The sequence below is a fragment of the Aythya ferina genome (genome assembly GCF_964211825.1).
Source record: "Aythya ferina genome assembly, chromosome: 5".
Taxonomy (NCBI): Eukaryota; Metazoa; Chordata; class Aves; order Anseriformes; family Anatidae; genus Aythya; species Aythya ferina.
Genome location: NC_140301.1, coordinates 10,252,091 through 10,279,897, shown reverse-complemented (window position 1 = coordinate 10,279,897; position 27,807 = coordinate 10,252,091). Strand labels below are relative to the sequence as shown.

Here is a 27,807-nt window from a genome sequence, read left to right as displayed (position 1 = left end):
ACACCACACTCTAAGTGAAAGCATGGAAACATCTTTCAATATGAAAATTTTTTAAACCTATAATGTGTTCTGATGGACTCGAGCTATTCAGACTCAAATTTTCTAAGCATTGTCATGACCTTAGCTTGGATTCTTCTGCAATGATTAAGGGGAAAAAGTGACTTTGAAATTTCTGAGACTAAAATATGTTGTTTTTGCCAAAATTTAATATTTTTCATATTCAAGAGAATCATTTACGCTTCAAGAATGTGTTATTTGATAAGGGATGGTCATGGGTTAATAAGATGTCTTTTAAAATGTGTCCTGTCAAAGTGCATTCATATTTGACCAAGTTATATTCCACGGAAAAAATTCAGTTTATACATGCAGTTGCCGTTCATTCACAGGCCCTGTTGCATGGTAATGAAATAACCACAAACAGCTTACACAAATGTAGTCCTCCTACGCTTCTCATTAAATTACATATAAATGAAGGAAATTTAGAAGCTGGGATAGTTTAACTTGGTCAACTAACTGTATGTTAATTCAGCTCTGGCTTTGGCGATTGCAGTAGGGAAAAAAGTTCCAAATTGTCTATCAAAGATAAGCTGTAGTTATCTTCTTAAAGAACAAGTGTGAGAATTGCCCCTTTTTGTTCTCATCAGATACCTAAGAAGCCTATTATGAAATGGCAATTTAAAAAACGCCAGTAAAAACATGAATTCTGGAAACCTAAAGGCAGTGTTCAGAACACTTAATGAATGGCGATGAACTCATGAAGCCAAGGCTTCTTTGACATGACATACCTTAGTCTCTGTCTTAATTTTGTTATAAAATGCTACTTTTTTTTTTTTTTTAGGTTGCAATTAGGTTGCTGTTTAGGTTGCAATCTCTAAGGAATTATTTTATAGCATAATAAAACCAAACAGTACCCTCCTTTTGTTTTTTGCTTCTGGCCTGCTGGCATTTTCAGAGCATAAATAGAAGTCATGTCTTTTAATTTGTGGTGCATGTATCCTTGAAGGTTGTCAGTTAATTCTAAATTATCTCTGAGAGATAATTGAGAAAAGTGAATTTGTCAGTAGGCTTAGGTACATTATACAGTTAGATGTCAGGAAACTGAAAGTCAATTTATAGACCTCCCTAAGCCATTGGACTCCGGTGACTTAATCCCTGCCTCAATTACACAAATAGAGAAGGCAGGAGCAGGGTCTGACATCTGTTTATGTGGGCTTTTTGTTGTTGGTTTTCATAAAGGTGGTCTCACCCGCTCTTCAAGGGAAGGGTTCAGGTTGTTGGTCTCTGTGTGTTATCCAGCCACCCAATAGCCATGCTGTGTATGGGACATGCTGGGAGAAGGCTATTTCCTCCTTCGGTTTCTGTTTCCTTTTTTTTTTTTTTTTTTTTTTTCCCAGATAATTCAGTTGCTGAATAGCTCTTGAATTTTAACAGACACCTAATTCCATGCCATATTTTGCTTTCAATTAAATAGTGCTTTTTCTGGCACATGTCATGATTTTGCCTCATATGTTAAAATGGAAATGCCCCTTGACTAAACTTTAATCAAATCTAATTATATAACTAATTTTAACTGGTGAATGAAGCTTCTGCCATACTACTTCTTGGTATTATTTGCGTCTGGGTATACAAGTTAACTGGTTCATTATATATGGAGTTAGTCATCTCTTTTATTCTTTTGTTTTCTAAGACACTGCTAGAAGTAGGAGTTGCTGTGCATTTGTTAGATTAGATTTTCATAACTTTTTTTTAACCCCATCTTTTTTGGATAAAAATCAGTTTTCATCTCTTGCTACATGAACAGTGAGCTGTGTCTTGGACAGAGCTCTTGGAATAACAGAGCCATAAACAAAGTCTTAGCTTTTAAAAATATATTGTTGTTAGAGTAAGTTTATTCTTCATCTATGCTTTCTTCTTAAGAAGTTAAAGCTAATACTACATGGAAGAAATGAGAGAATATGCTTGACTAACACCATGGCTAAACTTAGATTTGAATTTATTTTAATGTCGTACTCTGTACCTTTATATAAAGCCCCAGTAATGTTAATTATTTCTGTTGTCATATCATAAACTGGTTGGGTATTCCAAAGCAATCCCAAATGTTTTAATAAAATCTAGGATGTGGATAAGGAGTGTTTTTTGGAATTTGATGACCTCTACATTGCTTGCATAGGGTAAGGATCTGGTTAATAGTCAATATTTAAACTGTCAACTCTTTAAACTCCTAAGTCTTGAAAATTTATATGTTAAGCTTTAATTTCTACAATTTTCCTGTATTTTGACTTTATCTTGCATATTTGGAAGGGCTGGAGGATGTTGCTCTTTTTTTTTCCTAAGGTTTTGTTTTTGACATGGGAGAGGTTTCATTTTCTAATTTCAGGTATGTATTTCCATATTCAGAGTTACTTGTATCCAATTTGTGTATTTAGTAAGTTATTTTCATTTGTTGGTCCAATGGTTATGCTTTGAAAATTGTTTCTACCACAGTAAATGGAAGTAAACTTACTTTTCTTCCCCTTACTACCACAGTAAGGGGAAGAAAAAAATACAAAGGGTCCAGCTGAATAGCTACTTAAGGTTGCAGGAATTACTTTAGTTTATTCATCATTCAGTTCATACTTGCTCATCTTCTTCCTTGTACCCAAGTGGGAGTGACACTTCAAAAAGCTGTGAAATCCCTTATTCAAAAGGAGGTATGATTTTGAGTCTTCAAAATATGACTCAAATCTGCTATTAGAAATGTTGTTGTTGTTTTTTTAACATGTATGTGTGGACCCTCATTTTGGAAAAATGGTTTAAAAATACATTTTTTTTTTTCCATGTGGTTCCAGAGCATCAGTGTAAAGAGAGTCCCTTTTGGGTTTAGAAGTGAACCTGACGGCATTTTTCCAGGATTGCGTCATATGTTTCACTCACACTTTCACATCCTGCATTAAACCACATGCATGCACATCAACAAGACAAGATTGTAAAAGGAGTGTAACTGGGGAACTGTTTTCATGATATCCGATAGGAGTAATTGCGGCCACTGCTGTTTCAAAGCAACTGTGGTTATACTATACTATGTCAACAAAAGTCACTTTTGCCATATGGAAAGCTAATTAGTTCAGAATGATCTGCTAGAAAGCACTTCTGAGATATTCAGGCCATTTATACAAACCGGCAAAGAATACTTGAGCATGAAATCTTTCCTAAATAAGAGCTTTCACATGTTATAAGTTGAATGTTACAGTGAGAGTTTTGGAAATACTGAAAAAATAGACTTCTATTTAAAAGGTGGTAGGCAAATTTATTAGGTGATAAGAAAATATGAGTATTTCCCTATGATTTCTATGATCAACCTGATTGTGCTGTTGTTGAATACAGAGGAGGTTTTTGCTGTTCTATTCAGCAGGACCCTAATGCTGTGGGAAATGGGATGAAATATAGAATGCTATATGGTAGTGAGATCATGCAATGCCAGGGATATTTGTCTATGTAGTATTTATTCCAGAAATGACTGTTAGTTATGTGCATGTGGTTTTTTTTGTGCATTTTCCCCCTTCAAAAATGCAGGTTTTTCCCTTCTGTAGTCAGTGTCAGTACGTTTTGTTTTTGCATTTGGGAAGTTTTCATCTCTGAGTTGTTCAGAGCACCTGTTAATCAACCATTTATCTGTTACTATGAAACTAAAGAATATCCCAGTTTCGTTAGGTATGATAGATCTGTGTCTAGACCCTTATTATTTGCTGTCAGTAGCAATAACTACACAAAAATAGTGTCTAGAAGACACTGGAATCTTGATAATTGTAAAATGATCGTTTATAGTTCCAGGAATGTCTATGTTTCACAGTGAAGTTAGGTTGATTGATATACTTAAAGGTCTGTCCTAGTTGTCAAGGTATGGATGTGTTATTGATGGATAGCCCATTATGTAAATGAGGTTTTAGGTAATTTATTTACTGACTATAACTGCATTGATTTCTGATGCATAAACCATCTGTTCTGAAGTGCTTTTCTTGAAAGCATTTCTATAGACAGTCTTGTCATCTATCTAAATCAACAGATATAAAACATTTAGAAGCAAATTTCTTAATATGCTGTTAATACTGGTGAGCAGCAGCAGACCTGAAGAAGACTCCAGTTTTCTGCCTCCCATGTCAGGTATAGCAATGCCTTCCCCAACAGCTCCTTATAAGAACAGCAGTGTCAGCTCTCCTGGCAGTCTCCTTGGCTCCAGCTGCTTTTGTTCTGCTGAGGGCATCTGTTCCAGGGAGCAGCCTGGTCTATGGGGTCAGTGCTGCAGGTGGACTCGTGTCCTGTGTGCTCTGGGCTCAGCAGAGTGAGTTGGTAGGGTCCAGGTGTCCTCTGATTGCCAGCTGGCACCCACCAGCTATATAGCACAATAGTTTGATTTTGGTTTTTCTCTTCCTAGTTGAAATTTCCAGAAATAATATGAGGGCTTTAAGACAGGCTTGCAGAACAGTGTTTAATACCGTTAGCATGACATAAAAGAATATAGGTTACTTTTCAGGGGATGCAAGAGGGTGAAGGCTCTAAAGGCAAGGAATTGGTTGGGTTGGTGCTGGAGAACTGAGTGGAAGGAAACCCTCTATGATTTCACCCGTAACATCATTCAGAGCTGTTCCAGGGCTTATGAGCAGTTTTTGACTTGAAGACTAGCTAGACTGGCTGCAAAGGAGAGTCAGAGAATAAAGTAACTTAGATGTGCTGTGGAAAAGCAGCCATGAGAACTGAGGTGTGAACTGAGAAATGACAGAGTTTCACAATGCAAGGGTATTTTCAGAGGAAAATTAGGTGTAGCTTTATCTCCTTTCCATACTCTCTCGACTAGCTTATACCTAAGTCTGCAAGTGCCAGGAACACTGGAGCTGGCTTCTGTCATCTTGTTCCTGTTATAGTGCTATGAATCTGTTACAAGGTCATCCAGGATTTGAGCTTTAAGTTGGATGTAGTCATTCAAAAAGTCCGACCGACATAGATTTCTTGGATGTAATCTGCTTGGTATCTTTACGTTGACCTGTTCACTCAGTTGGTTTAATGTCTGTGTATTGCATCATAAAGATGCTGTGGTCCAAGTGGAGGTATTGTGGTAAAAGAGTTTCCTTGTTTGATATTAATGGTGTAGCTTGGGTTTTTCTTTAAAAATTTATGTAAAACTGGTCAGTGGTTTTGATAATACCATGTAGAAAAATATCAATATCTCTTTATAAATGTTTTGGAACATAATCATTGTTGTAGAGCAAGTAGAAAAACGTAAAAAGATGCAGTTGGAATAAGAATCTTCAGGAGCTGAGGGCTAGATGCAGAGCTAACTAAGCAATAGGCCTAAATATTTATAAGGCATGCGTATATATTTAGGGCAACTTCTAGGCTCACACTGACATAATGACAAGTTAATTGGAATGCTGTTTATTCTGGTAGACATTCTATTTGTAGTTTACTTGGTTATCAGGTATGTGGAGAAGATTAGTTTAGTGTCTGCATATGTATTCTGCAATTACATTACTGCAATAAGACCTCAAACTGAAAATCATGTATCAACTCGTTCTAAATAGTCTTTAAATACTAATATAAGTACGCTACCAGCAGCTCTTGTAAAGGGTAGCCTGCTCCCATGTCTGTCTTCCCTCCCTACATTTCTAAGAATTACTTGGGACCATTCAAACTAAGATTTGGACATAGATACAGGAACTACCAGATAAGCCATTTTCAGTTTGCTACCGATTTGCTCACTTGCCATTGTGTAACTACTGACTCCAGAACAGAATAAAGTATTTCATAAATTAGCGTAATAGAAAAGCAGCACGTTAAAATCAGCATGGAGTCTGAATTCCTCCATGGTTTGCTGATTTCTAAAGCTATGTAGTAATAATATATCATTCTTTCTTTGTTTCACTGTGGATGACGTCTATTTTTCATTTTTTTGGAAAAGAACCCTTAAATGAGAACTAAATGCTGAAGTATTCTTTGTATGCATCTCAGTAAAATTACCAACGTGAGCAACAAGTTTGCTGTAATAATTACTGTTGGGTTCAGGTATTGATATGCTATACCAGTAGTGTCTCCTCTGCTGTGGTTATGTAGATAGTCCTGCTCTGGTACAATGAGAGTCTGGCCCTGTTAGACCTTAATATTGTAACTGCTAGGCTAGATTTCTGGGTTGCACACAGGGGGCTAGCGTGGGGTTGGGAACAGTAGCATTTCTTACTTATTTGCAGTCTTCAGTCCTCAAGACCTACAATTTCACACTCACCAAGCTATAGGGAAATCTTAAAAACTCTTCTAACGTGGAGATTTGAAACTAGACCTGAAGTTGCCCTTAATTTTGGGAAAGTTATCAGTAGAAAATCTCTCTTTAGAAAGTATTGGTTTTCTTCTTTTTTAATTGAGTGAACTGGACCAAACATTAGATCTCAAAGCTGTAGTTGCTAATGATAGCTTTTTCTTTAAAAAAAAAAAAAAAAATAAAAAAGGTTGTTAATACTAATTGTGATCTGAACTTCACATCACATGTCCAATTACTATGCTTCTGAAGAGTCTCTGTGGTTGACCACTTTGTGCCATTAAATTCTCAACAAAGAATGAAATGGACAAAGAAAAATGGTGGCATATTGATTTCAAAATATTTGGGTATTATATTAAGTGGCAGATATTAATTATCTAAATGGAGAACTTGTGTTTTTCAGACCTTACCAGTACGGAAGATTCCATGCAAAGCCAATGCTGCTTCAGGGTCTTTTTTTGCACGAGACAACACAGCAAATTTCTTATCCTGGTGCAGAGATGTAGGGGTGGATGATACCTGCTTGTTTGAATCGGAAGGTTTGGGTATGTATTTATTTAAATAATAATTTTTAACTATAAAGCACTATTTTTTTATTATTTTTTTTTTTTGCCTTGAGAAAATGGCTCTTCTAATCGATCCTGACTCTGAAACTGACCTCTGTCTGTGTAGATTCTGCCCCTTATCTGAAGCATAAACAAATGAAGTACACATAACTTGAAATTCATTTAAGTCAATTTTAAAAGGGGCTTGTATAAAACAAAAATCTTAAAATGATTTCTTGCATGCAAATGATTTTTCACGATACACACTTTTCTGTTCGTGGAATGTTGTTGCTTAGTTTGGCGAATAGGACAGTCCTGTTCTGTTCTGGGACAGTAGGATATGTGTGCATTCTCAGTTTTTGCTTCTGGTATTTAGCTCTTAGTGCAGATTCAGTGAGTTGTTCAGGATGCAAGAAAATATGATTTTATTCTTCGTGTCCTATACTGGATCTTTTTTCACCTGATTCACTTGGGCAGCTTTGGAAAAGAACTATCAGTGCTTCAGGGTGCTTTATCAAAAGAATTGGACCATTTAAAAAAACATTGTTATATCAGTATATATTCTTTATGTATTCTTTATGATTTTAACTCCTCACTTCAAAGGGAAACTTAGGGCTTAGTTACCTCAATGTTTTGTTTCAGACACCTATCGCGAAATAGAGGGACAAATCTGTGCTTATTATCTGAACTCAGATAAAATTATAAAGCATTTGTGATGATAGACAACTCATTTTTTATGGAGGATAAATGAACACGCTTTACTTTAACAAGAAGCTTTGTCTGGAGTTCTTACCTGTGTTGCAATTGATCTATTCCCCTTCTTTTACAGTCTTGGTCTTCTAGCACAACTATTTCTGAAACATTTTTTTTCATTTGTCCTTTTACCATGTGAGAGTTATTAAATGAAATGAAGTTGTTCGGCAGAGAAGAAACTAGTATCATTAAATTGACAAACAGTACTAAGATATATATTGTCTCTATTTTGTCAGATAAATCCTCAAGACGAATTTTTTCTTGCACACAGTAAATTGAGTATAAGATGAACAACAACCATATTTTCAAAGTTTTGAAATGAGGGAGAAGTTGAATATTTCCTAGAACAAAGAAAAGTGCAAAGTCAAGAAGAAAGGAAACACAGACCTCCAATAGCTTGAGATTAGCAGAGCCCCTCTGGTTAAGCCAATATCTAAACAAATATAGGTTTTCTTCTGCTATGGTAAACTCAACAGTTCAACATTGTTCCAATAACAGGTTAACTGTGTAGTTGAAAGTGTGTCTACAGTTTCCTCCTGTCTTGTTAAGAAATAAGATCTTATTTAGAGGTGAAATCAGCATAGCTTTGATAACATCATTCCTGTATAAATGAATTCTTACACATACTTTTAGACATATACAGTGCTTTGCTAGCCACAGTATAATATAGACTGCAAACATACCTGGAAATTTGGTGTTAAAGATGACTTCTGCTTTCAGAAAACCAAAGCGAACTGTGCTCAAATACATAAGCCAGACGTGGCTCTATTGGGTTTGTTTGATTACTGACTGACTTCACTCACTGATTGAAAATCAGGTTCTGTTCTCTGAGTGTTACTATGTATGCAAAGTATATGTTGAAAAGACTCATACTGCTGTAAATAGGTTTAGAACTTGATAATAAGAACTTGACCTATTTTTCTAAAATTGACAGGGTAATGGTGACCGTGCTGTTTCCAAACAAGATAAAAATAGAAGCTGCTATTGTTCCTCAGCTTGAGGTGCAATTAGGAAAAGTTTTGATTTTGCTTGAAGTTTTTCAGTACTACTACATTAGAAGTAATGATGATTCATAACAGTTATCAATTGAAAGGATTTATGTTTCTCTGTCACATAAATCACATTTTCCCTTGCACAGAAAATAAAAATTCAGCACAGGTAAGTAGCATAAAAGGTTCTATTCAAAGTGGTGAGGAATGTGTGAGATTGACGTGTAAGTGTTCACATTGCCTCATGAAAGTTTGCTATGTTCCTGAAAATAAATAACCCTGGTGAAATGGTGTTTACAAAGGTAACTAATTTTTGTTTTCTCCCTCCCCTCCATGGCTAATAAACTGTACTGAAACATAAAAGCTTGTGTAATAAAGGAAATATTTTCTGCCTATATTGAGGAACCTTACTGTTTTAATGTTCTTGTTTGCCTTGATTTTTATTCTCCCTTTTTACTCTGCTCAGCCTGCCTTATGGTATGCAAATGCTTCTAGATGCACATAATGGTGTTTCCTTTATGTATCACAGGAAATATTCATGCAGTCTTTGAAATCATGCAAGACTAGCCACACACACATGCATCCAACACTGCCATGTTTTTGGTACTTGAATGAAGGTTATACAAAGGTGTTCCTTCACATAGAGTTAGAACAGTGGGAAACAGGCAGCATGGCAGATAGGTGTGGCCCACGCCTCTAAAGCTTGCAGGCAAGAGATGTTGATGGGAATCTTGAGTGTTGTTAGAGTTTAGGCTCTGCAATGTTTTAAAATTCTGGGGTGGATCCAGACAAGCAGGTGAGTAAACCTACCCGTGTCACTTTGTGTCTTTGTCCATTATTTGTGGACAAGTGCACAGATTTCCCTTCTGCCTGGGCACTACTAGCGCTGACTTTGGAAGCCAGTAGAAAATGATGTCTTATTCAGATAAGAATAAATTTGCAGTAGTTTGGATTTTGTAGGTATACTCTGATTCAGTACATGGATATCTCTGGTACACAGTGGTGACTTACTCAATTACATGTTTCTGTATTTGCATTGAAGTTAGGATTTTGGTATTCAAAATCTGTGTGATAGGATTCTAATAATAATAAGTGGTAATAAATAGATCAATTCTGATAAATAACCTGTCAAGAAAGGGAAATTTTGCATGCTCCCTGCATTCACTGATTAATTAACTGTTTTTAACAATTATTATTTTGTTGTTAGTGTATTTAAAGAAGGAATTATCTGTATTGGAAGGGCAAATGATTATCTGAAGTCAAACTTTGCATCTCACAATTTGATCAGATGATGATTGTCTTCAAATGGGGTTCTCAGTTACATCACAGGTCAAAATTTATCCTTTATCTAGTACTTGGAACATGATGCACTCTTTGCAGTCTAAGAAATGTAATACTGTCTGTAACTCCTCTGTTTCCATGTGTCATGTATATTTTGTAAGTTCCCCTTTGTAGGTTTTTAGGGCAGCAGATCCACACAGCTATGATATTTGTTTATGGAAGCATTCTTGATGGAGATTCTTGTAATTATGGTGCTCAAGCCTGAAGAGTGTAATACTTGAAGAAATACTGTTGGCCAAATAGTAAGAATGGTAAGATTTTGTACGATTGCTTCAGTTAACTGAACTTAAAGATGAAGTTATGAACTCATCGTTGGTAATGTAGTGTTGTTGGATGATTATAGGATTTGGAACCAATGAATATTCTGCGTCTCTTCTGTGATAAAGAGTCTACCCAGCAAGAAAAGGGTTTGCCACTGAGTGTGCCAGCATGCTAATGTGTGTTGTTCATTTTGAGAGTTATTGGATATTGTTGTATTAATGTTTTGTGCTTGTATATTCTGTTACTGTGTGTGTGTGTGTGTACACAGTGTGTGACGTGGACTTGTTTTGATGCAATTTATTGGTTAGAGTTTACTTAACAGGTTCCATAAACAAAAGCATGTAGTGCTTTAGTGGAAATAATAGACAGAAACACAAACACCTCTGACCTCTATTCTAATACTGCTTTCCAATTAAAAACAAAATAAAAAACAAAAGCACACAATACTGAAATGACTGCTTAAAAATATTTAATGTGTAGTGGCAAATGGTTTCCTTTTTATGATTGATTTACTCTAATTTAATTTTTCTATTGAAAAACGGAAGCATATTTTGACCATTCTTTGAGTGACATATTGCCATCTTACAGTAGCACATGGAATTTTATGTGTAGTTGCATCAGAATAAGGCTACGTCCCATCTTTCACAGCATTTTACTAAACAACTCATTCTATTGTTGAATATGTTCTGTTTTGAGGACTATAGAAGCATCCAGGCAGTGTTATTAGCATTGGATTAGCATCATAATTCTAGTAAATTGTTACTGTTTAGATGGTATCTATATTAATTCTACATTAGTTCTGTGCTATTGATAGATCTATTGTGTGCAACTTTCATTGTTTTGAGACTTCTGTAACTGATAGAAGGATGGAAGGCTTCAGGCAGACCTCATTGTAGCCTTTCAGTACTTAAAGGAGGCTGATAAAAAAGATGAAGAGGAAATTTTTACTCGGGCAGGTAATGATAGGAGAAGGGGGGATGGTTTTAAACTAAAAGAGGAGAGATTTAGATGAGATGTTAAAAGGAAATTGTTCAGTCAGGGTGGTGAGACCCTGGAACAGGGAGAAGCTACAGATACGCTGTCCTTGGAGGTGTTCAAGGCCAGGTTGGATGAGGCCCTGGGCAACCTGATCTAGTGGGTAGCATGCACAGGTTTGGAACTAGATGATCTTTTAAGTCCCTCCCTGTGCAAGCCATTCTGTAGTTCTGCTATATAGTTCCATTGGGAGAACCCAACTCCTTAAGTAAGTACGTGTATGTCATAGCTTACTTCTTTTTGATGTACAAGAAAGGATATATTGAGATCAGTTGAACAGATGAGGTGTTGTCTAAGCAACATTAAAACACAAAACAAACTACTGTAGGATCTGAAGGAAAAAAAAAAAGTGTTTAAGGAAGAAGTGGAAGACAATAGAAAGAAGGATGAACCTTCTCAAAAAATCTTCCCTAGGCTTGTGTGAATTATGATGGGAGTTGGAAGGGTATGATGACTAGTACTAAACCTCTATCTCTTTATGTCTAGTGAGCTAGGAAACGCTTTAGAAGAATAAATCACATACTTTTTTTTTTTTTTTTTGATTCATCTGTCTGAGATATAAAATATATAGCTATATATATGTGCGTACATATTATATATGAAAAAAAAAAAAGAACACCACCCTGACTCTGTTAAAAATGGCTTTTAAAATGTTAGGAGCCAAGACCTGAAATTTAGCAGGCAGTTTTAAGAAGATTGTTCCTGTATCATGGATGTACATTCTGCAAATTTTAATTAAAAATAAGTAATCACACCTCATGTTTCTTATTCTGAACACCCTTAGTTTAAGTGTGCTCAGCAGCCATATGCTGTCCATGTGCAGGGTGCATGCTGTCATCTCACAGCCCCCGGGGGTGACCAGCACTTCAAAGCAGTGGCTGTTCCTCCTCTGCTCTCTGGCTTTTCCTGCTAGGGTCTAGCCACTGGGCAAGGGAGAGGTGGAAGATGTCGAAATATGATGAAAAGCAGGTAGGAAGGAAATGAAACATAAGGAAAGAGAAAAAGGAGTGAGTGAGTGAGTGAGTGGAAGAGGCAGAGAGCCTGTATTAAGAGACATGGGCAGCAAAAAGATGGGGGCAGTGTGGAGAAAGAAGATAGAACTAGGGAGTGGCAGGAATAGAGGTTTGTTAGGAGCTGAAAACAAAGTATTGTTGACAAAAAAAAAAATGGCTGACAATAGCTGGAAAAGATGCAGGCAATGACAATAGATAAGAATTTTAAATAAATGAGATGGAAAGCAAAAGGCCTTGTAATTGTCAGGATATCTAAAATAAGGTGGACTTAATGCACTGTTGGTAAATCTTCACACTGCTTTCTTGTTGAGCAAACAACAGGAAGATTCTCTCGCAAGGCAGCCATTTCCCTTCTGCAGTAGATCTATGTAGCACGCGTGGCCTCTACATTTACATTCCTATTTACTTACAGTCATCTATGCAGAAGATTCACCTTCCTAATGTTTGTTAGGAGAGGACTGGCCAGGGATTCTCCATGAATACTGTTCTCTTCTGTATGTGACAGCTTGAAAAACTATAGGAAATGGCATACAAAAATTGTATTAATGATGCAAAGTGAAGTACTTAAGCTATAATTAAGACTGGCTTTACCACTTTAATTATTTTAACTGTTTGATATATCTATCAACTCTTCATGTGGTCATGGTCTATCAAGAGCTGTGCTCTCTTCAGAATGGACCTTGCTCTGGCCATGTATTGGTAGTGATTGGTTCAGGAAGTGAAGGAAATCATTACTAGTAGGTCTTCTCCTCACATGCCTCACTTGATGCAAAAATCTGAAGATGTTGATTTTTGGAGAATAATATAAGATGTTGAAAGACCGTTTTTGGATGTTGCTACTGAATAGCATTTGACAAGTGACTATGGCAGTGGTATGAAACATACCAGACCTTGTAATGGGATCGCTGCGATGTGTTGGCTTTGCTTTCATAAAAAATGTAGTGCTAGAAAACATGAAAGTACCCTGCAGATAAGGGTGTATGTCTCTTTAAATAACACTTAAATTAGTGTGCATTTTTATTTGTAATGCATGTACGTTAATTCTGTGTATCAGATGGAGATAATTACACTTGCTTCGCAGGAATGTTAGAGAGATCTCCACAGTTGTTTTTTCTTCAGTTCTTCACACCATACAGTAGCACTGGTGGGGAAATGAGTCATGCTGTAGACTTTGAATGATGTGCAGTGAATTATGTATGTGGCTATACATAGAATGCAGATGGCTTCAAAAGATCATTTCAGCTTTCAGCACTTACCGTGTGTAACTGTGTATCAATTGCTTCAGTTCAAAAAAAAAAAAAAAGCATAGCAAATGTATGTTTGCCATGCAAGATTTCTAGGATTGAGTAACTGGTCATATCAAAAGTAGATGTGGTGCCCATTTCCAATAAGTAAATACTAATGTAAATTCAAGTAATTCAGAAGATGGATGCCTTTCCCACAGGATATAACAGAATACCATAGGCACAGTTATTGCATTTCAACCTGTGCTTGTAACCAATCACCTCGGAATGAATTGCCTGCTGTCCACAAATGATATTGGCAATATATATGTCTGTACAAATATATGTTCAGAAAACTGTGTACATGTGAGGATACAGTTGTCCATGAACTGCAGTACAATTAGTGTTAGAACTTAAATATGAATTATGAGGAATCCTACACATTTTATTTTTAGTGCCATACTGATTCCAAATAATACAAAAAGTGAATTCCATGCTGTGTAGTGTCTTTGAAATAGTTTTTGCAATCCTATTCTATTAGATGTCTCAAACTGCTTTAAAAACATCAATGAATTTGCAACTTCCATATGTAAAACTAAATAAGCAAGAGAAAGAAATAAGGTAGCTTTTTTTCACATAAAGCTGAGGAGGCAGCCTCTAGAAAGTGACTTTAAATATCAAGTTTTTGGTCACTGTGGAATAGCTCAAGATGTGAGTTACACTCGAGATGAGTACTCAGAAATTGAGACTCTTGGAAGTGCTTCTTGTTCCAAAAGGCAGTGGTCTTGTTTGCTTTTTCAAAGTTACTGAACATCTCAACCAAGATAGGTATAGAAATGCAGTCTTGTGTCTCTGTGGCATTCGCTAACTCCTGAACATTCACTAGTGAGGTGGTAGCCCATTATACAGCTGTATTTGGAAAATACCAAAAATTTTGTTTTGAGAATCTTTAATTATTTCCAGTGGGTATTGCAGTGTACAAAGAAACACTTGTTTGTCTCTCAAGTACTCAAATACATATGCTGGTATAGTCCTCAGGAATGCTAACATTGCCTTGTGAGAAGCAGTGTGTCACCCTGTTCTTATCGTGTGACCAGATGTTTGTTTTTATGCTTGGTTATTGCCTGCACAGCTTTTCATCCTCTAACAATGATTTCACTGTTTCACGTTGCTCAGTGTGAAATGCATGAAATGTGTCTAGACTATGTTGAGTCAAATTTGCTAAAGAACTTTGGGTTTTGTTTGGGTAGAAGAGCTTTAAGCATTGACATAAAAATACTTTACCTTTCTTATTCAAGTCTTTGTTGAGTAATATCTATGAATCCTTTTGGAAGTAATTTTACTTGAGGCTCTCTTTTCCTTCTCCCTTCCAAAAGTTATTCAGACGTGTATATGTGTGAATTGCAATTCAGAAACTCCCTTTGACTATTCCAAAAATGGTTTATTCCACTTGTAGTCTCAGAGATGTCTTATTTCTTTAAAATCAAGTTTTATTTTGGAGTAGTACTAACTGCTTTAGAATGAAAGCAGCAGAATATCTTTCGAGAGTCATGAATATAACACTTAAAAAATATTGATTGCTAGTGAAGGTTAAATATTTCATAAAATTACTTTGTTGTGGCAAGAAAGAACATTGAGAATAGCTGGATGTCCAAGTCTCCATCTTTTATATTCTTAATAACAGATGTCTGAAGGATAAAAATACTTTTCCTAGTATATTGCCATTTTAGTTTTCATGCTCTGCAGTTTTACTTCTGGAAACATATTTGGATGAGATTAGAGGGGAAGAATGCATACATCTTGAATTGCTACATATACGCTAGTAAAAGACTTAAGGGCGAGCATTCAACTCACGTAATTTACCACAGATTTATTCAAGTCAGTGGAGCGAGAAGTTGAAGTTGCAGAAATTGAAGATCAGCCCCAGTAGGCATTAGTTATTTAGAGGTGCTTAACTCTGAATTCCAAGTCCAGGTCTTATGCATACATTATAGGACAAAGCAACAACTTTGAGTTTTAGCTAGACATTGAAATATGTTTTTCAGGTGTATATGTGTGTGTATATATATTTAATTATTTTTTTTCCTCATGCATTTCAGTTAGGTGAGTCATTAGACAACCAAAACATTTATACTACAGATGTCTCAGCTTGAACTCATTGAAAACACATCAACTTCATTGCCTTTTTTTTTTTTTTCCTCATTGGTACAAATAGTCACACAATTATTTTTTTAGTGTCAGTTCAATCTGAAGTATAAGGTACATATCTTTCAGTTAGTATGGGAGTTTCTAAAACCTCAAGTTTATCCAAAATGTGAGGGTTATGCTGCAAGAGACAGTGACAATGGAGACATCTCTCTACTGGAGAGATGATGACGATGTACTCATAATTCTCATAGGTTATCTGTGTTTTTTTTTTTTTGTTGTTGTTGTTTGCTTTGTTTTTCTTCTCTTTTTTTTTTTTTTTTGGTATTTCTTTGAGGATTTTGTGGGAGTTGATTCTACAAGAAGTCACAGGCTTTCCTTAAATCCTGATTTTGTTTTTTGCTTATGTATTTTACCAGACTTCTCTGCAAAACTCTACCTATCTGAGATAAAAAAAAAAAAAAAAAAAAAGAGAGAGAATCTTTTCAGATAATGGTGATATATCTGAATTAGAAGTACAGAGATTCATAGTGTGTTACAGTTTCTTCTGAAGCTTAACAACTGCAGGTCATGAGGAATTCAGGCATAAAAACTTGCATATTTGCATGCGTGTATATATATATTACAGGAAGCAAGTGTTTGGTTTGGTTTTCTTATGATGAGCTTAATTCCTAGATTACTCACATTTTTTATTTGTTTTAAGAAGAAAGGTATGAGAAATTCAGGACTAAACTTACAGTGAGGTATATTAATGAAGTCTTGTAGTTTTTCTGATTTAAATTGGTTAAGAAAAACAGTGATGTAAAGGATATGAATTCTTTTAGTTTATAGGGTTAAAAAGAAAAAAACAAAAACCAACAAACAAACTTAATTTAAATGTTACTCATTTATTTTTGATCCTCTTCTAGTCTGAGAGTTCTGCCAGAGCTCTTTATTATTTTTAGGATATTACAAACTGATTGTAGGTTACCAAATAATTTTCCAATGATTTAGAATTTTATTATCAAAAGAATTAAAGGATTACTAAATGGGAATTTCCTAAATCATCTGCACTCTGAGAAACAGTCCTTGATCCCATCCTTTTTGTTGCAGTAAGTAAAATTCTAGCTAGCTAAAGAAAAATGCAAGTTTCATCTGCGTTGAGAGTTATAGATGTTGATGATTTAGTTCTGTCCGTCACAAAGACGTTTAAAATAGCTTTTATTTATATATGTTTTCCATCTTCACTTTTCTTTTCCAGTTCTCCACAAGCAGCCAAGAGAAGTGTGCCTTTGTTTGCTGGAACTTGGAAGGATTGCAGCAAGGTAGGTGGAAATATTTAAAGAATGAAGAAATATTTACATTCTTGACAGCACTGACTATTGAGAGACTTACTAAATCAGCACATCCCAAGCTAACTTCTGTGCTCATCAGGTTCAAGAAGAACATGATGTCACCCAGGACACATATAATAAAATATCTATACCTTCACATCAGTAAGCTTTTCTCTTGGCTGTCCTTATATTAGGAGGGGAGACAGTTGAGAATGATTTCTAAATAAAACTTTGATCTGTTTCTTTTTCTAATAGTCACGTCTGTCTATAAACAATTGAGATTTCATTAGTTTTGCTGTTAATAAATCAGTCTTCAAATAACTTAAATCTGATCTAAACAACACTGATTCTTACCTCATTTATTTAAATAAACTTAGCTCTGATTCTCACCAACAGAATCAGGACAAGAATGGAATTAACAGCCTGTGTTCCACCTCTGTCAGATGCTCCTAATCAGACAGGACCCTCAGTACCCTTTAGTGTTATTTTTGCCTGCAAGTCACCAGTGACTTTTTCTAGACAATCAAAATGATGGTAATTAAATGCAATTTTTCTGTTTTTTGCAGATGCAGAAATAACCAGAGCAGTGCATAATATTTTCAACAAAATATCTGAACAGCAGTAGTGCTGCCCAGTCATACATGTAAATGGCAATTATACGAAGTCCTCTCTATTGCAGTGGATTGCCTTATTTAAATAGTTTCATTAATTTCAGTAAAATGCCTTGTGTTTACAATCAGTATGAAGGAGGCCTGCACTTATTCTTAGTAAAACAACTAGTATTTTCATGGCAAAATTTTATTGTAGGCATTCATATTTTATGAATGCAACTCATTTGGGAAGCTGCTTAATTCAACTTCTCTTGGTCAAGTTTCAGAAAAGCCTTTGTTGCCAGTGGAAGTTGGCATAGCAATGGTGGTAAGAAAAAGAACTGATTTCTACATGGCAGGAATTATTATACATCATTATTATGTTTTACAGATTATGTTACTGTATTCATTTTTTATTTACGGCTTAGAGGTCAAATAACATATGTCTATATACTTGTTTCTGCTCTAATATCTCTTACTTGAAAGCAAGCAAAAATATTTATAATCTCTTAAGTTTATGAGGGGCACAAAAACCGTTCAAGGGGAATATAATTGATGGTTCATAGGCTGATATAATGGACAAGTACTTATTTGGCATCAATTTTGATTGATCTTTTGTAAACTAAAACTATTATTGAAAAAGAATATGGACAGTTCCCTCCACTAAGCATAGGAAAGAAAATTTGCTGTTTTAAATGGGAATGAGGCCGGTTGTATGCTCACTTTGTCAAGCAAACTAGGTCTGTTAACAGCCTTTTGGGGTCTGCTTTCCAGAAGACTTGTCACAGAGATTTTTTGAAAAGGTGCCTCTACATGTATGTGCTTCTACAGAATGAGAAGAATAGAGACACTGAATAACTTCTTACTTTCCTCTTCTTTCTCTGTTCTAAAAGCAGAAAGATATGTTCAAAGCAGCCTATTCATCACAAGGATCCAGCTTCAAGAATGCTAATGTCCAGCTAGATTACTGTTAGTCTTCAGGGTCTTCTTGGGTTTGATCCATAAATGAAAGAGAATGGGGATTATTCCAGGCGGAGACAGAACTGAGTTTTGTTCTGCTCAGCTTGAAGTCATTCAACAGATTCTCTGTGGACAAGGGTAGATGGTTTCTAATTTACCTATGCTTTAATAGCATTTTAACTACTTTAACAACACATCTCTCACTGTGTCCTTTTAACCAAATTAGAGAGAGATGAACTGGATGGATAGACTACACAGAGAGTGGAAAACTGTAGTGACTGCTTAGCTCAGAGTGTCAGCCCCACTGGTTACCCATGGCATTTATTAGGGATTTATACTGGTGACAAAATTGCTTGAACGTTTTTATTAATGGTCTAGATGGTGTGATGGAAGGCAGCCTCAGCACATTAATAGATGAACAGGATATTTTGGGAACAAGTCCACACACTGGAGAGCAAAGTTGTCCAGAGGGACCTTGACATGTTGAAAGAATAGAAAAATTCTGGAGTTGGAAAAGAAAAAAAAAGAAAAGAAAACAAAAACAAAGAAGTGCAAAAGCATGCACCAGGAGCAGAATACTTGTGTACGGGTTAGGGACAGACCATCTCAGCAGCAGCATTGCAAGAGACGGCCTGAGAGTCTGCCAAGAAGTGGTCTGGAGTCATCAGGATACCCTTGTGGCAATGAAGATGACAAATGTGTGTAGGGCTGCATTAGTAAGAGCAAAACAAGCAGCTCGAGCGAAGTGCTTGTTAGTTGGAACATGTTCTGTGTGAGGAAAGGCTGATGGACATGGATTTCTTCAGACTATAGAAGACAACTTGGTGGATGCAGTTGGCATCTTGCTCTACCCAATGGGGGTTGGATGGAGGTGCCTAGCAAAGCCAACTCCTTCAGTTCAGTCCTCCTCTGAAAGCATGAGAGGCAGCAAGAGAAATTCTGATGGGAGATGCAGAAAAAAAGAATGAAGTTCTTACGTAACCGTTAAACTCTGGGGGCAAGACAACCCCCACAGATCTCTTGAAATTACTGTTGAGCAATTTTAACACTTCTGGTATTGTATTCAATTTTTCCTTGGTAAAAATGGGAAGTGGTGCTCTAAGAAGTCTGTTGGAGATCATGTTACAGTCCAACGCTGCTTCATTTGTTGTTATGAGAAAGCAGGCTAGAAAAGAGCAGGAAAGGAAATTCTCAGCATACCTTCCAGAACAGAATTTGCACCTCTGCTGCATGACAGAGCCCTCTCAGAAAAGATGTGGTTCTACCATTTCAGCTTCCCAGCAGTTTGATCCATTCAGTATCAATCCAGGTTGATTCCACGTGTGGAAAAAAATGTGTGTATGTTTGGGCTTTTTGTTTGTTTGCTTTTCAACTCAGCACCAGAAGAATTTAGAACATAACAAACATGTGGAACTTTAAAAGTCTGTTACAATGATAAAAAAAAGAAAATGGAGATTATGGAAAGCAGCAGAAGTTAAGAAGCAACATTGCTTAGAAGAGTGGAAGAGTTTTATTTGATGAGTAAGGCTGCATGCAGGTGTAGGCTTAGGGCCCAGCGGGAATTTAATGATTTACAGCCTGTCGGCATCTGCAGACAGACAGGAAGTAAATGGATTGTATATAAGTGCTTGCTTCAATGTTGGCTGACTTTTCATTAGGCCGACTGCACCAGTTATAAGCCAATACAAGCACAGATTTGGTTCTTAGATTTCTTTCTATTAATTTACTAGGCAGTAGTGTGACTAAATTAAAATTTATTAAAAAAAAAAAAAAAAAGAGACAGTATATGCATTTATGCCCTTTCTCTGTATGCATTTAACATTATTTTCGAGTATTTAGATTAAATGTTAATAATGTGTTTGTTTCCACTCAATATTTCAGTGTCCAGATCTTTACCTAGATAAGTCAGCATAGTTCTGCATCTGATCTATGGACTTTTCTACTACAGAAGAAAATATGGTTTCATTTATGCAAGCCGTTTGCTTGCTATGAGAAATCTACATGGCATGATAACTTTATCAAGTCGAAGCCCTTCTCTGAAAAAGGAAATCTTTTTTTTTTTTTTTCCTTGTTTTTCTTGTTGTTCATCAATGTTGGCACAGAAAAACGCAGAGGGGAATTATCAGTGATTAGGAAAATAGGATGGGCCTTTGGACTCCTGACATATGTCCAAGTTCTGTTGCTTGCTGTGAGATACTGACTTAATCATTTGCCATAAAGCTTTCAAAAGCAGGCATTGTTTTAAAGAGCTTTGCTCTCAAGTGCTGTGCTTCAGATGCTCCATGCCAAAGCTGCTTGTATTTGTTTTGGTTGGAGCTGCAAGTATTTTGCCACTGTAAGCAGAGGTCTGAAGATTGGCTGTGAAAAATAGGTTATAAGGAAAACACTAGCTGATTCTGAAAAATACTTGCTGTGTGTCCATTTATTGGCCTGTAAATTTGGTACAATATTAGAGACCAGGTACAATATTAGAGGCTTTAATTCCTTTTCAGCTGGAGTTCTATGAAAAATGCTAACAGAAAATCAAAGATGTCAAGTAATTTGAAGGAAACAACAACCACAACAAAAACAAAAAAGACACCTCCTCCCTCCCCCCCCAACCCACACATACAAGCAACAGGGACAAAAACTGCTAGTGTGCTGAACTTCAATCAGTCCTCCACAGCAGAGCGATTTTTAAGGCCTACTGTTATTCATAAATTACTCAATCACCACCATACGTTATCAGACAGAGAAGCTGAAGAACTACACTGGCTGTAAATTTAATTAACTGAAAGATATCATTTAATTTCATTCCTGGTGTTGATTTGGAGTGATGGCATCAATGACAGATATATTTTGTACTTGTTTATAAACAATATATATTATATATATAATATATATATATAATATATATATTATATATATATATTATATATATATAATATATTTTGTACTTGTTTATAAACAAGTACAAAAAATAGGTTGCATGTGGCAACCTATTATTGCACGGTAGTGTGATATAAGAAGTATAAATACTTTCCACCATTTTTTTGTAAAACATTAAATACAGAAGGACAAGTAATTTGTTTGTGTGTTTCTAAAAGGTTTGGGGTGGAGCCTCCTGGATTAATAAAGTTGGAAAAAGAGATTGAACAAGAGGAAACGCTTTCAGCCCCCCTCCCGTCTCCTTCGCCCTCACCAACAAAGTCTCCAGGGAAAAAGAGCACAGGGAAGCTGTTGGATGATGCTGTAAGTTCTGGGGAAAAGCTTCCCATCTGGTCCATTCTTGTATGCACTTAACTTGCAAAACACACAGAAGCTTCATTTTTACATCTCACTGTATTTTAGAGATTTGCAGACTGATAGAGTTAATTTATTTTTGACCGCAATTATTTCTGCCAGAAGTTTGGAAAAAAATTAGCATTGTGTAGGAGATATGCAGTTTAGCCTAGCTTAGTGTTTAAGGCCAAGTTCCCTTCTTATTAGTCTGTGTTTTTCTGTTCACTTCTTATTCATCAACTCCCACTTGATGTTTTGTCTGAGAAAGGACTGAGTCAGGACTATGAGATTTGGCCCATACTGACTTGTACAGACAGTTAAGAAACGCTTTGAAGTTATCTCAGCTTAATTTTTATTCTGCTGTTGTGCATGTTTCTCACGTGGTGGTGGTGGTGGTGGGGGGAAGATTTTTTCTTCATTATTAGAAAGCATCTTGCTTTGAATTTTATTAAACTCTTCGCATTATACTGTAGTGTTCATATCTCTGTTGCAATCCCTAGAGGGGTTCATTTGAAACTACTGGAATCAGATGAAAAGGACACACTCTGAGACCAGGAAGAGGTTAAACTTGAAAAGTACAAATATATTCTATAGAAAGAAGCTGTTACTATAGTAACTGTTATATTACAAGGTAGATGTGCCACCTGGGAGTTACAAAGCACTTCTTGAAAAATCCATGTGCCACTTTTTTGTTAGAAAAAGCAGATGGAATATAATGTTTGTTCATTTTATTGAAATACTTTATACTATTTAATGAAAATAATTAAATTTAACTTTTTTTTTTTTTTTTACCTTTTTTTTGTTTGTTTTATTATTTCTTCCACAACTTTACAAAAGCACTCACTTATATTTCAATAGAATTGAGGAAGAACAATTATGCGTAGGAGTGTGGTGACTGCATATCTTGTAGGAACACGAGAGAGTATGAAGGTTGTCTCCAACCACCTCCTTTAATTTAGAAACCAGTAGGGATAGAAACATAATGGAATTCATCCAGCTAGATTCTTGACCCTTACTGCCCCAGACACTCACACCATAAAATAGCAGCAGTGCTCGTAGAGTCCAGACACAAAATAAAATAGGATATAATTCTTCCCTCTGCTTCCTTATTTGATTTCCAAATTCCACTCAATAATACTGCTGTATCCTTTGGGATCGTAAGGTAATGGAAGCCTCAATAGGAGGATCAGCAGAGAAGGTCTCATTATCTGCTGTTTTACAATGGTATAAATCTGTTGGCTTTCATTCTTCACAGCTCTAATATGTCTCTATTTTGCTTACACAGCTCAAAACAATCTTGAACCTGTTAGGTCCAACTATGCTGTATTTTTGCTTGCATAGATTATCCCTGGTAGACGTAGTAATTAAGGCATATTCCACCTTACCCATTTTCAGATGGAAATTTCAAGACCATCTTCAGAGGTGATAACTGTGATAGGATATTGTGTTAGGAATCCCTGATTATAAAGCAGCATTCAGAGGGCCGTTGTCAAAAGGATGGGGATGGTGTTTAGAGGACTACCTACATTTCAAGAGATATAGGAATGCACCTTTTGCACGCTCAGAAACCTACCCTGGATTTCAGTCACCAACTCTTCGCTTCACTGACATTATTCCTATTGCAGCCGACTATCTAAATAATTTGATTCTCTAGAAAATGGAGGCTAACACTTAGCGTTTGTTCACAAGAGTCACTTAAATAACTAGTCTTAAAATAATGCAGTGATTGTACATTGAAACTGAGGACAAAACATCTAATAGTTAAGAACACTTTCTGTGTCAAATACACAGAATCCCTTTCCTAAGTGTAATTTTTAAATGCAATATTTTTCACAAAAACATAATGCCCTATTTTTAAAGGCAAATATTACTAATAAAAAAGTACTTAGTAAAACTATTCCACGAGGTAATGTAGTTATTCAGATAACTACACTGAAGAACTTCAGACGTAATTAGATGGCCTTCATGTTGCTCATGAAGGCTGGTTTCAAAAGCATTTTTGTTCACCGGTCCAGTATAGAAAGAATAATTTTGGTTAATGTTTAATTTCTTTCCAGTGTGTTTAACAATCTATGACTTTCTCTTAAGAGCATATTTGAAAAACTTTGGTTTTGCTTCACAAGTATTTTTTTAATTTATTCAAGGTAACCAAAATACCTCTTGTATTTCCATAGCTTTACTAGTTTTTGTTTTTTTGTTTGTCTTCTAAGTTCAAAATGTTCATGTCTTAGCTGTTCTGAGCAGATTATTTCCCAGTCTTCAGACTGCTTTTACAAGGCCTTGATAGACAATCTGAATTTCAAAAGGACTTTGTAATGTTATTTGAAGTGGAGAAAACCTCCAGGAAGTTCCTCCAGCATTTTGCATTGTTTGACACCCACATACTAGGTCAGCTTCCATCAAAGAAAACTGCAGTGTATGAAAATGATGTTCCTGTGTACAATTGGAATGCCAAATAAATTTCTCAACCACATCTCTTTTAGCAATTGACGGCTGTTCTACTTTCAGATCACTGAAGAGTACAAAATAAACTTTCACTAAATATTAATGTCTCTGGTAGCATATGCAGGGCCGCATTTTCACAAGAGGCTGAAGTCAAGCAGATGTAGCTGACAAAAAGCAGGAAGGTTGTTTTAATCTGTCTTTTCTCAGCTCTTCTTGCTGGGGCTATGTAGTCATGTTTGGCATTGATAAAGTAGAGCAGCCTTGAGGCCCCTTTAAATTACCCTTGATTGCAATAATGCCCTAACTTGGTGATCATCAAAGAGTAGTTAGCAATACTGAGGAGCATCTTGGCATGACTATGTCAGAATATTCTCTGCTCACCTTTAATTAAAGTACAAGTGTACTATTTGAAAGTGCAAAATGGAAGTATTGGATAACTTTTATCCAGAAGCCAAAATGCTTCTGTATTTATTGTATTTATTTAGAAGGCAAAATACATTATTATGACACCTTCATCTGTCAGCTGTACTGGTTCTTTGACAGTTGAGCTGATTCACCATAAAATATTGAGTATGCATCTACAAAATTTTGATGCTAAACTCAAATTGTCAAAGTGTTTGTAGACTTCAATTATACAGTACAAATTTTATGTTGAACTATGACACTTGTCTCTATTTTTACCCTTTCACAGCTGTAAAATCCTCCTTTACATTGGAAGCACCACAGTCTGGGATTATGGAAATAATTTAAAAAATCAGCATTCAAGATCTGCTTTAATATATAAGCCTTATAAGGAACCGGGCGTGCATGTGTATATATAATGTTAACATTTTATTTAATTGATTTCACATAGCTTGTATTTCAAGGCTAACATGCAACTGATTCCTGATTCTTGAGTCTGGCTAAATTTGGTGCAGCTCCTGAAGGACATACGTGCACAATCTAAATGTGCACATGAATCTATGCAGTGCTTTCTATAGCCATCCTAAGGCTGAGTGTATTTAGAAGTGACCCTAGATCTTTTTGGTCAGTGAGTGATCTGAAAAGACAGGGAAGCATTCACAGATATTTTTCCTCAGTTTCCTAAGAAGTAAGCAACCTTTTTTAGGTTCTGAATATTTTAAACAATATTACAGTGGCATTCACATCAGTACAAGAAGGGCCTAATGCTGAATTCTCATTCAGGATTTTTTCATTCATAATTCACGTGAAATTCTCAATAACTTCGATAGAATTTAGATCTGAGTGAAGGGTTTACAATGTTCCCTTTAAAGAAGTGGTAGGTGAAATAGTATTTCTCAAAAACAAATAAATAAAATCAAGATGAAAGTATTTAAAAAAAAAAAAAAAGTGAAAAGGAAATGAAGAAAAATGAGGAAAATACCAGCAATGAAGACTTAGATTAATGGTATCATGTAAATGTCCTCTTGAATGTTTTGCCACAGATACTATTTTAAACAGATTTTGTTAATAACTTCCTTCCTTTTTTTTTTCTTTTTTTTTTCTTTTTTTTTTATCAGGTTAAACACATTTCTGAAGATCCACCTTGTAAATGCCCTAATAAATTCTGTGTGGAGCGCCTTTCACAAGGAAGATACAGAGTTGGAGAAAAGATCCTCTTTATTAGGGTAAAAGTTTTATTTTATTTTATTTTATAGCAAGTTGCTAGTGTCTTCTACCTTCCCCTTTGGAAACATTTTCTTTTTAACCAGCATCAACTCAGTTTTATGATGCTGAATAAAGAAATACAGTGGGTTAACTGACTTACGGAATTATTAGCATTTGGTAGGTCCTTCTAATTCTAGGTCATTGAATTTGCTCCGTCTTTGATCAATGGCAATCAGAAGTCTTTACAGAGAAGATGATTTCCTCACAGTTCTGTCTGAAAGAAAATCTACTTCATCATCACAGCCTTTCCCCCACTTTGTATTGGCTGATAGTATTTGACAGGTCCGGAAAAGGATCAAAGACTTCATGATCCTTGAATTAACAAGTCACAGCTAAGACATATCCCTAAAGTAGGGGAGCAAAACATTAATGTCTGTATTACTACATGTGATGAGCAGGTATTTCTAAACCCAGTGTTGTATTTCAGACTTCATATGTAGTATATTAACTCCAATACCAGAAAGTAATTGTAAATGTAAATATTTCCTAGCATTAATGTTTAGCTGAATTTAGCACAAATATGGTAGCCAAAGTTAATTTTGATCGCCTTAATCTTCTGGATGCATGCTCATGCTAATAATGTGAAAATACTCATCATACGATTTTGTGATAGTGAGGAAAGAATCCGGTTCATATTATGCTTCTTTCCATTTTTCTGTTCACACGTGCTGTCCTTGGTAAAGACTGGTTCGAATGACACCTCTTGCTGTCGAAGAACTGTTATCCCTGTTTTGTTAAAGACGTGAAACTATGGCCTGATAAAACTGAGGATTTAGTACTTCTAAGAACAAAAGTCAGGAGGACTCCTTCCCATCTATAGAAGTCAAATTCCCGATTCAACAAAACAGAGTGCTTTCTATGTCATAAACGTATGCTTAATTTACACTGAAGTCAAATTTAGATAAGGGTTTAGGTTGTCCCATGTGTATAAAGTTGAGAACATGTTTAAGTACTTTGCTGAAAACGGAAACTCCCATTTAATTCAGTAATAGCTAAGAGTGAAGAAGAAATACAGGATTTGTAACAGATAGTTTGAGATTTAACATGCTAGCATAAAGGATTAATAGCTTTTCTGTTTCATAGCCAATGAGACTTTTTAATTCTGTGATATTTTAGGGTACTAACTTTACATGACTTTGAAGAAGGTAGTTTCATTAACAAACTAATCTGTAATCTGGAAGAGTTTAACACCTCTGTTTTCTCCCTTTCAATTTTCATTTCAAATAACAATATCAAAGTATTTTAAATCTTCTAGATTTGATAAACTCATTTTTTTTTCTGCCAGAATGGTGAACGTCAAATTCCCTTTCACTGGCTTCTTCATTGTGTAATCTAGTCCAAGTCAGATTTTGTTCCAAGTTTGCAAACAAAACACCCTTTTCATATCACGCTACCACATTCCAAAGTAGAATTGTGCCAAAAAATAACAGTAATATAGATTAGACATTAAAATACAGTATTAAAGATCATTCCTGCAACATTGATATCAATGGAAACTTGCCAGGAAGTTCAGTGGGAACAAGCTTATATTCATAGATTTTGGAAGTCATTTGTCCTGGGTTTTGGTTAGTTTGGATCTCGTTTTGGAACGCTCCACTGGATCACAGTAAGTTTTGATTCTTCATTCTACGTATTTTTATTGTGTACATGAGTAGATTTATTAGTATCTCTTTGGAATCCTTTGGACATTTCCTTATGAGAAAATATGTTAGAGATGCATAGCTGACTTCTAATTTTGTTGATATTTGGCACCTTGTTCTGGTGCTGCTGAGATAGTTCCTCCTACATTCTGTGTTCTGTATAGAGTGTAACACAACCAGATAGACGCCACTTGTTTATAATCCAGTGTGTATAATCAGTTGAACTGAGACAGTTTTTCTTAACTTCTGTAGATCGTTCTGTACCAACTGATGAACACGATCACTTCTGAGTGGTGTATATGGTCAGCTTCAGGCAGAACTGCAGTGTTCTTTATAACCAAT

At 35.7% G+C, this 27,807-nt stretch overlaps 1 protein-coding gene across 3 annotated transcripts in view; it reads left to right on the top strand.

Moving 5' to 3' along the window:
* The window catches only part of GAS2 (growth arrest specific 2), an 89,990-nt gene that overhangs the window by 27,754 nt on the left and 34,429 nt on the right, over positions 1-27,807 (top strand). For all 3 annotated transcript variants that reach the window (XM_084520767.1, XM_084520768.1, XM_084520769.1), the window contains exons 4-7: positions 6,687-6,828; positions 16,829-16,892; positions 21,538-21,682; positions 25,678-25,785. In XM_084520767.1, coding sequence (XP_084376893.1) covers positions 6,687-6,828; positions 16,829-16,892; positions 21,538-21,682; positions 25,678-25,785 — 459 coding nt within the window. The remainder of the gene's footprint in view (positions 1-6,686; positions 6,829-16,828; positions 16,893-21,537; positions 21,683-25,677; positions 25,786-27,807) is intronic.